General features: G+C 35.9%; 1 protein-coding gene across 3 annotated transcripts in view; it reads left to right on the plus strand.

Moving 5' to 3' along the window:
* The window catches only part of ZEB2 (zinc finger E-box binding homeobox 2), a 45,589-nt gene that overhangs the window by 32,954 nt on the left and 2,635 nt on the right, over window positions 1-10,000 (plus strand). For all 3 annotated transcript variants that reach the window (XM_027776185.1, XM_027776183.1, XM_027776184.1), the window contains 3 exons: window positions 1,002-1,110; window positions 2,030-3,999; window positions 5,374-5,554. In XM_027776185.1, the coding sequence (XP_027631986.1) occupies window positions 1,002-1,110; window positions 2,030-3,999; window positions 5,374-5,554 (2,260 nt within the window). The remainder of the gene's footprint in view (window positions 1-1,001; window positions 1,111-2,029; window positions 4,000-5,373; window positions 5,555-10,000) is intronic.

Genomic DNA, 10,000 nt, shown 5'->3' on the forward strand with positions numbered 1-10,000 from the left:
TTTTTTTTTTTTTTCAGAATTCTAAGTCACACTGCTTTTTTCCCCCTTGTTCAAAAAGGTCAGCTGTGTTTGATTATATCTTTGCTGCTTTTAACTTGTCTTTTCAGTAAACTTTTTTTCTTTTTTGTCACTACTCCCTAGTACACTACTAAAAAGGAAAATGAAAAGTCGTTGAAGTCTTTCCTACTGGCCTGTGATAAAACTGCTCAAGCAGCTGTAACCTAAGATGTCTCTTAGATTTGATAGACAATCAAATCTGATAGCCAACACCTCAGGAAAAACAGGGTTTACATTTGCTACTAGCACAGTGAATGGAGTAATTAAACATGTTTATCGTCTAGCAAAATATTTATAGTCAAGGGGTTTTTTTTTGTTTGCATGCTTTTGATTTATTTTTTTGTTTTTGTGTTCGATCACTTTTGCTGTTCTAAAATTTTGTATTGTTTCAGCGTAAGATATATTTTTATCCTGATACAGAATATTTCATAAATTTGTTATATGTATGGGTCATGGATCTTTTTAAGACTGTTCAGAATTTTTAAGAAAATCTATTTTAAAACATTTTAATTTTTGATTTCTCATTTTCATTCCATTATTGTACATCTCTATAACACAAGAAAACTGTTTTTTTCCTTGACAAAATATTTGCATTCTAGCAAAGAATCTTCAGGTTTTAGAATTTGCAAGAAATACAAAGAACTATAAACATCTTTACAATTACATCTCCAAAGGCTCAAAGAAACATTTTGGAAATGAGACTACAAAAATAATTCTAACACAAGTATTAGATGCACATGCGAACGCACTTTTTAAAAAATGTCTTCCTATTTTATTACCAACATTATCACTTTTATTGCAACTCTGAAAGACTGGGCAGATAAATAAGCATGCACTCAAACCATTTGGAATGACTGAAAAATAGAGGTCTTTTAAAAATATTTGTAACGAATTGTCTTTGTTCTTCCTGCACAAAATTGATGTCAGGCTTTCTCCTTTTATAGCACCAAATGCTGACCCAAGGAGCAGGTAATCGCAAGTTCAAATGTACAGAGTGTGGCAAGGCCTTCAAATATAAACACCATTTGAAAGAACACCTGCGAATTCACAGTGGTGAGTAGCAGAGGTGCTGGCATTCAAATTTGCATTTTGTTTAATTAGTGGAGTTTTAAATGATTGTTTAAAATGTACACAGTCTTACTAGTAGCTTTATGGACCTACTTACTTATTTCATGACTGATTTGTCTTCATGAGACTTTTGACACCGCCAGTAGCACTGTCTTATGAAAAGAAGAGGAAGGTTTATACTTCATAAAATTACAGATGCTTAGATTCATTACAAAATCTGGAGGCTCCTTTTTGTCCCTTTAAACCCCCTTCTTCAGACTAAATATTTTTGACCTGAAAAAACTCAGCTTGCAAATTTTGAAGGATATTCATCTTTGACACTTAACCATGAAATATGTGTTGAAAAATTTTGGATAAGAGCTTCAGTATGATAAATGTTCCTTAATTCCTGGAAGCTGTATATCACAGAACAATATCCACCACTGAGATTTCTTCTTTATAACTAGTTTGATAGCTCTGCCAAGCATTTTATTACCAAATTGGATGCTATTCAAAGGACTAGTTGGATTGGTAGAATCAATGGAATTGCCACAGAGTTGATTAAAGCCATGGCTACACTTCCCTTTAAATACTGTGACATCTTTATTGTGCTATTGACCACGCATTAATCTGACACTCTGTTTAAATAGGAGGCTGCCGATGGCAAGACAAGATTTGGGATCTTAGCTGAAGAAAGGCATAGATAGCCCTCACCTTCCACTGCTAACATCTTGAATTATGTCCTCCCAGGGTAGATAAAGTCCAAAAACAGTTATGGTCACATAATTCTAATCTAAGCACCTAAAATACAGAGGGGTACCCCATTGTATTCCTTTCCATAAGTTTTACAGATTCTTGCCTTGGTAGAAACTGCAATTGATACCTGGACAAAGACATGTAATGTTAATTTTAATTATCATTTTAGGTGAAAAACCTTACGAGTGCCCAAACTGCAAGAAACGTTTCTCCCATTCTGGTTCCTACAGTTCGCACATCAGCAGCAAGAAATGTATTGGTTTAATCTCTGTAAATGGCCGAATGAGAAACAATATCAAGACTGGTTCTTCTCCTAATTCTGTTTCTTCTTCTCCTACTAATTCAGCCATTACCCAGTTAAGAAACAAGTTGGAGAATGGAAAACCACTTAGTATGTCTGAACAAACAGGTTTACTTAAAATTAAAACAGAACCACTAGACTATAATGACTACAAAGTTCTTATGGCCACACACACGTTTAGTGGCACCAGTTCCTTTATGAATGGTGGACTAGGAGCCACCAGCCCTTTAGGAGTTCATCCGTCTGCTCAGAGTCCAATGCAGCACTTAGGTGTAGGGATAGAAGCTCCATTACTTGGATTTCCCACCATGAATAGTAATTTAAGTGAAGTACAAAAGGTTCTACAGATTGTGGATAATACGGTTTCCAGGCAAAAAATGGACTGCAAGGCTGAAGAAATTTCGAAGTTGAAAGGTTATCACATGAAGGATCCGTGCTCTCAACCTGAGGAACAGGGAGTTACTTCTCCTAATATTCCACCTGTTGGTCTTCCAGTCGTGAGTCATAATGGTGCCACTAAAAGTATTATTGACTATACGTTAGAAAAAGTCAATGAAGCCAAAGCTTGCCTCCAGAGCTTGACTACTGACTCAAGGAGACAGATCAGTAACATAAAGAAAGAGAAGCTGCGTACTTTAATAGACTTGGTCACTGATGATAAGATGATTGAGAACCATAGCATATCCACTCCATTTTCATGCCAATTTTGTAAAGAAAGTTTCCCTGGCCCCATTCCCTTGCATCAGCATGAACGTTACCTTTGTAAGATGAATGAAGAGATCAAAGCAGTCCTGCAACCTCATGAAAACATAGTCCCCAACAAAGCTGGAGTTTTTGTTGATAATAAAGCCCTCCTCTTGTCATCTGTACTTTCTGAGAAAGGAATGACAAGCCCCATCAACCCATACAAGGACCACATGTCTGTACTCAAAGCATATTATGCTATGAACATGGAGCCCAACTCTGATGAACTGCTGAAAATTTCCATTGCTGTGGGCCTTCCTCAGGAATTTGTGAAGGAATGGTTTGAGCAACGAAAAGTCTACCAGTATTCCAATTCCAGGTCACCATCACTGGAAAGGAACTCCAAGCCGTTAGCTCCCAGCAGTAACCCTCCCACAAAAGACTCTTTATTACCCAGGTCTCCCGTAAAACCTATGGACTCCATAACATCACCATCTATAGCGGAACTCCACAACAGTGTTACCAATTGTGATCCTCCTCTCAGGCTAACAAAACCCTCCCATTTTACCAATATTAAACCAGTTGAAAAATTGGACCACTCGAGGAGTAATACTCCTTCTCCCTTAAATCTTTCCTCCACATCTTCTAAAAACTCCCACAGTAGTTCGTACACTCCAAACAGCTTCTCTTCCGAGGAGCTCCAGGCTGAGCCTTTGGACTTGTCATTACCAAAACAAATGAAAGAACCCAAAAGTATTATAGCCACAAAGAACAAAACAAAAGCTAGTAGCATAAATTTAGACCATAACAGTGTTTCTTCTTCATCTGAAAACTCAGATGAACCTCTGAACTTGACTTTTATCAAGAAGGAGTTTTCAAATTCAAATAATCTGGACAACAAAAGCACTAACCCAGTGTTCGGCATGAACCCATTTAGTGCCAAACCTTTGTACACAGCTCTTCCACCACAAAGCGCATTTCCCCCTGCCACCTTCATGCCACCAGTGCAGACCAGTATCCCTGGGCTACGACCATACCCAGGACTGGATCAGATGAGCTTCCTACCACATATGGCCTATACCTACCCAACTGGAGCAGCTACTTTTGCTGATATGCAGCAAAGGAGAAAGTACCAGCGGAAACAAGGATTTCAGGTAAAGAGGCATGTCTTTTCGCGCTGAAGAGAGAAGATAAAAATGACATAGTTTATGTGCATGTAGGAAAATAATGTTAGTGTAAAAAATCAGCAGAAATAGAAGAGTTTGTTTTAACATGAGACTAAAACTGTGAGCGGGCTAGAATAATGAATAGATGAAAAAGTAAAACACTATAATCTGTAAGTACATTTGCTTTTAAAAATGTTATTGAAAATAGCAATACTTGCTTTTGAGTTTTATTTAGACTTACTCATCTGCTTTTATAATAATACATTGCTAACAATACTTGGTAGGACCTGCATAGGTGCTCAAAGTTCAGGTTTATAGCAGTCACATACCATCAAGGTATTTACAATTTGCAAGGATACCACATAAATTGAATACGTACTTTGCTTTATAGGGAATAGTTTATTTTGAAGAATGTTTTAAAATGTTTTTGTACATTTCACATGACTTTTTACAAAATTTTCAAATTATGAAATAATTTATGGTTTTTGGTATATAAAAGCAGTTTTTTTAAAAAACATTATCCAGCATAATCCCTGTTTGCAAAATAAGAGCAAAAGTGGCAGTACACCTCTGTAACAGCTGTTCTGGCGTTCCAATTTACAGTACATCTGCCCTCTTTGTAAATGTATTTAAGCCTATTTAATCTTCTCTAATATTAATTAGTGCAAACGTAGTCTAAGAAAACTGAACTGTGGGCTAGCAAATGGAAATGTATGTTATCATGCAGGTTTGCACTCCTTTGGATCAAGACAAAATAAATATCAAGAAATTTAATAATTTACTGATCCACATTCATTATTGCTCAATGCTGAAGGCTGTTTTAACATAGAACATTGATAAAAAGTGTTATTAATATTCCCTATTTCAAATTAGAAAATTAAATATAAAAATATAGCTTGAGGCCTTTAGTTGGTAGACATACATTTAAATAGATTGCATAATAATAACATTTTGTACCTAAATATAAAATTCAATTAAAATGGGGTTTCTACAGCTACAGATCATTTCTAAAGTTAAGCACACTGCAAAATACACAAATTCTGATGGCTAATTTTACTCACAGATATTTCCTGATATAAAGAAAATAAAAGGTTTTAGAAACATGTAAGTTTTTCTTACCTTCAGAGTTGACCGTTTTCTGTCCTTGAAACACAGGGAGCTCTAACATCTAGGGCAGTGAAGATTGATATTTTTGTTGAAATATGAGACGTTTTATATAGTGCGTGGAAAATAATATTTTTTAACAATTAGACTTATTGATAGCAAGCATTTTTGAGGGTCTCCAAATGTCAGCTTTTGCAGAGTTGTTTGGGGTAAATACAGAGAGATGAGGCTGTGTTGAACTATATGATTATGTCACAGGGAGAATTGCTTGACGGAGCCCAAGACTACATGTCAGGACTGGATGACATGACAGACTCCGACTCCTGTCTGTCTCGAAAGAAGATCAAGAAGACAGAGAGTGGCATGTATGCATGTGACTTATGTGACAAGACATTCCAGAAAAGCAGTTCCCTTCTGCGACATAAATACGAACACACAGGTATGAGTGACTTTGACTAGCTAGTTAGAGCTTCCTGGCCTGCTGTACATTTCATAATATTTAATGAGTACACTTGTGCAACATAAGATGCAGCATATGCTGATACCTTCAACAAGGAAGAAATAATGCTTTTGCCTAGCTCAGTAGGACTTTTTTGTTGCCTGTTTACTGGATCATTCGTGCATTTGTGAGTGAGTGTGTCTTCCTATCTTTCAAGTTAATCTGTAGACCAAATTTACAAATCACGTCAAAGCAATATTTAAATAGCCAGGGCAATGAACTGGAGTAACAAGTCAGTTATTACAAATATCTTCAAATTCTTGAGCTGTGATGAGCTTGTATATGTGAAAATGTAATAAAAAACTCAGTCAATGATGTATTAGTTTCATCAGCCAAACATGAAGTAAGCCATGGTTTAGGGTGATTTTGTTTAGTTTTAATAAATTGGCCACATTTTGAATCAACTAGAACTGTTAGTACCATAAAAAATAAGTAATAGATCAAATGAGCTACTGAAACTACCTATACTTGGAAGGCTAAAATGAAACTTTCTAAATTTAATTAGTTTCTTTCCAAATCATGCATTACTAATTAGGAACAATTACAAAGAACTGACAACACAGCAGCCTAATTCTCTCCTATGAGTAGAAAGATACTGGATTAACTTTTTAAAAAGAAATATAAACTACCATAACATAAGTAAAGCCCTACTACTTCTCACATCCTAGCTCTGATCTGTAGCTTGGTGGTCTAGCGCCACCTAGATTCCCTCCTTTCCTCCTACTCCTCCCGTCCTGAGCATAGGTGCTAGCTCAGTCTCCTCATCCCTGTCCCAACCCATCTCCAACTCTTCTGTACTAGAAATTTGGCATGTGGTACTGGCCCCGGATAGGAAAAGAAAGAGGATAGGATCTCAATCAAAGTGTTGGCTAGTAGAAGAGAGTGGGGAGAAATATAGGAGAAAAATCTCATTTTAAACTAGGAAGTCTGGTGTTAAATATTTTAATATGAAAGAAAAAAAAATCACCCTAACATTAATGCTTTTGGGGGAAATATATGATGAAGCAAAAATGAAAAAGAGAAAAAGGAAAGGGAATGTAAATACTTTCTGGCATATTTTGGCTGCCTAAATCCATGGCACCATTTTCTGGTGATTGAAAACTGTCCTTAGCAGGCACTTGTATTTCTCATCATCCCTTACTCCTCACTGAGTAGGAGTTGGAGGCAGAGGGAAAAGAATCATCCTGAGCGTGGTGAAAGGAGGGCAGTTCTGTATCTGTAGGTATTGAGGGTATTTGAGATAAATAGCAGTGCTGTTGCTCCAGCCAATCTAGCTTTCTCTTTTCTCTGCCATCTGATACTCATTGTTATTTTAAAAGTTGAACTAATTATACTTTAAAGACAACCCAGTTTGGATAACAAATGCAGCTTTTTTACTTGTGCAATATAAATCAGTGTTTGAAATGTCATTTTCCTACATTTGTCTCTTATCATGGATGTTTTCTTTAGTACCAATTCCTTTTTAAACATTTACAGAGTAAAGATACTTTCTTACCTAAATTTACTTCAATATTTTAATCAACCTCAAATATATTTTGTATTTCATTATTCAGCTACAATAGGCACATCACTGAAGGCATCTTTCCCTCTCTGATTGGTATTATTATATGACCATATGCAAACTCTATCATTTACTACATGGTGAGTGCAAAACTTTTATTTTAGTGAGGGCTGTCATACACATTGACATCCAGTCAATATATTTATTTCTTATAAATTAGGTAGCTCATAAACCTCATAGGTATATAGACAGTTGAGAGACCCAAAAGTTGACAGACACAGATTTGCATAATCAACTTGAAAAATATACTTTATTTTTAAAAGTAGAAAATGTTCTGGTCCTCTTTTGCTTAGAAACATTGCCTAGCAATGGACGTTAACCATCCAATGGCTTCTCTAAACTTGTGATGAATTATCCTGTTGCTGGTTCCCCAGCTCATCAGGTTCCTCTCATGTTAACTTTTTGGCCTCTTGACCAAACATCTCATGGCATTACTACTGTCAGTGCATTAGGTTTCATCCAAGTGAAGTTTTTCATAAATTTCCTATCACTGTGATGTGTGTGAAGACTTGGTCCATTTTTCTGCTCTGAGTGGATCACACAGTCTTTTATTTGTTTATATTGTACACTAGTAATATTTTGAGGATGTATTAATATGAAAGTTAGAAGTGAGCACTGTCTTGGGGCTGATTGATTCTAAGGTTGGGAAATAAAGTTGAGTCATCATTCGATTATGTGTTGATTATGAATGCGTCATTGATAAAGTATGTTTGTTATGTCCATCTAAAATTGACATATAGAATTCTTTAAATTAAGATGAAAATTATGAGCTACTTATTCTTGGGATCCTGTGCTCTATTGCCACAACCTGTTCAATTTATGTCGTAGGCAGATAGCAAAGTCCTAATGCTTAATTTTCTTACCAATGGCTTACTGCTTGCTTCCTTGCTTTTCCTGGAATCTAAGGTGGGCATAGAGGAAGAAAATGCTATGTAAATGTTGACGTCAAGAGGATTAATTGTTACAAAAAAAGGACTGTGAAATAAAAAACTAAAAAATAAAAACACTCTTGTTAGGCACTGTCAAGAATGAATTTGTATTGCACTAAAATTTAAATCTGACATGTATTAAGTGCTTTCCCTGTTGAGACACTGTGGTGAGTGATTTTAAATCCACCTTGTTTAGAAAAGTAATAAAAGTGTTTCTACTTTTGAGTAGAAAAAGTCTGTTTTAAATAAATTACCAGTCAATTTTGCTCCTCAGTTACATGATAATTTTTTCATACCACAAACCTTTCATGTATTATTAACTTTGGTCATTTTTCTAACTGTCAGGTGAATCAGGAACCTAGATATTAGAGGAAAAAAATTATCCTAAAAAGTTTTGGTTCACTCAATATCAATTTGGATGTTTTTTGAACCTCGTTCATGTGAAAATTTAATTCTAGAACATCTTGATTTGAATTTGGTAAATAGATCAAACAAATTAAAAGAGGTAAATAGCCAAGTCATTCCCTATTTAAGTTAAATTTATTGAAGATTAACCAGTGGAACATCTGGGGATTAGTAGAACATTGGTGTAATGTATATGTCAAAACTCACTTGCTTGCCAATTCTGTCCTTTACCTGGCATTATAGCTGGACATTTTATCCTTCCAGGCTGTCAGTTCATAATGCAGAATTAATATGGATATATTCCCATTTTAAATATAGTGCCCATTATGGAATAAATTCTCTGAAAATGTATTGCTGGTGACCATAGACTATCTGTATGATAGGCTGCAGTGGGACAGGCATTTCTAAGCATGTCTAACAGGCCTTGAAACCTAAACTGGAGAATGCTTGCTTTCTCCCAGGATGCTCTGTGTTTTGTTGCCTTGGAGAAGAGAGAACCACATCAACTGTGATGTTGGTTGCAAATTAGTCACACAGTCTCTCCATGAAGTGGCCAAACTATTGGGTTGTCAGAAAAGTCATGTATTTTTTCTATGCAAAAATGTGTCATGACTTTTCCAGAGATCTAATAGTTGTCTTTTTTTTGCTCCCAATTTGATAAGACACGAGTGTACAAAAGAGATCTTAGGACTGTTTTTGTCCACTCACACTGTAGCAACTAAAGCACCAAGAAATTTTTCATCTACAGTTTCTTTTCTCTCCATTCAGATTCACTTCTTCCACATGCCCTGTTCCTATTGCATGAATTTTACTTAGAACTTGGGAAATGAATGAATATGTATGAATGAATAAGAATAAAATGATCTAACATTAACTAAGTGCCTACTATGTGCAATCCTTGTGCCAAACACCTTACATCTGCTATCTCCCTTACTCCTCTGCCCACTCCACAGTTGAGGTTGCTCAAATGATCTTCCTTTTACTCATGAAAACCCTGGTCTTCAGAGAGGTTTACGTGTCTGAGACTGCACAGTCAGTCATAAAACATGGACTTGACTCAAGCAGTGAGATGCCAGAACCCCCTCACTTACGTAACACAAATCGTCCTACCCCTATAGATGAGTTACTTTCACTAGAAACATCTTACCTTTTCTCCTGATAACATCCTTTTCTTTAAGGTCCAAGTCCATATAAGCAAGACCAAATTTTAACCCAATGTGAAGTTTTCTGGAAGGCAAAACCTCTTGTCTTTTTCCAAACACACTTCTGCTTCCTGTTAAATTACCTTTCCACCACGGTGGTCTTGTCAAATGGAAAAGCATGCTATCTTTGCAGACTCTTGGCATTCCTGTGGAATTCTCTGTTGTCCAGTTTACCTCATTCAAAACATCTTTTCCAAAAGTTAAGGATTGGTTCTTAGGTGGTTTGAATTATATTTGTTTTCTTCAGCCTATTAGCTGTCTTGAAGTAGGTTAGAATTTTCTAATACAA

This window comes from Tupaia chinensis, unplaced genomic scaffold, assembly GCF_000334495.1.
Source record: "Tupaia chinensis unplaced genomic scaffold, TupChi_1.0 Scaffold000638_1, whole genome shotgun sequence".
Taxonomy (NCBI): Eukaryota; Metazoa; Chordata; class Mammalia; order Scandentia; family Tupaiidae; genus Tupaia; species Tupaia belangeri.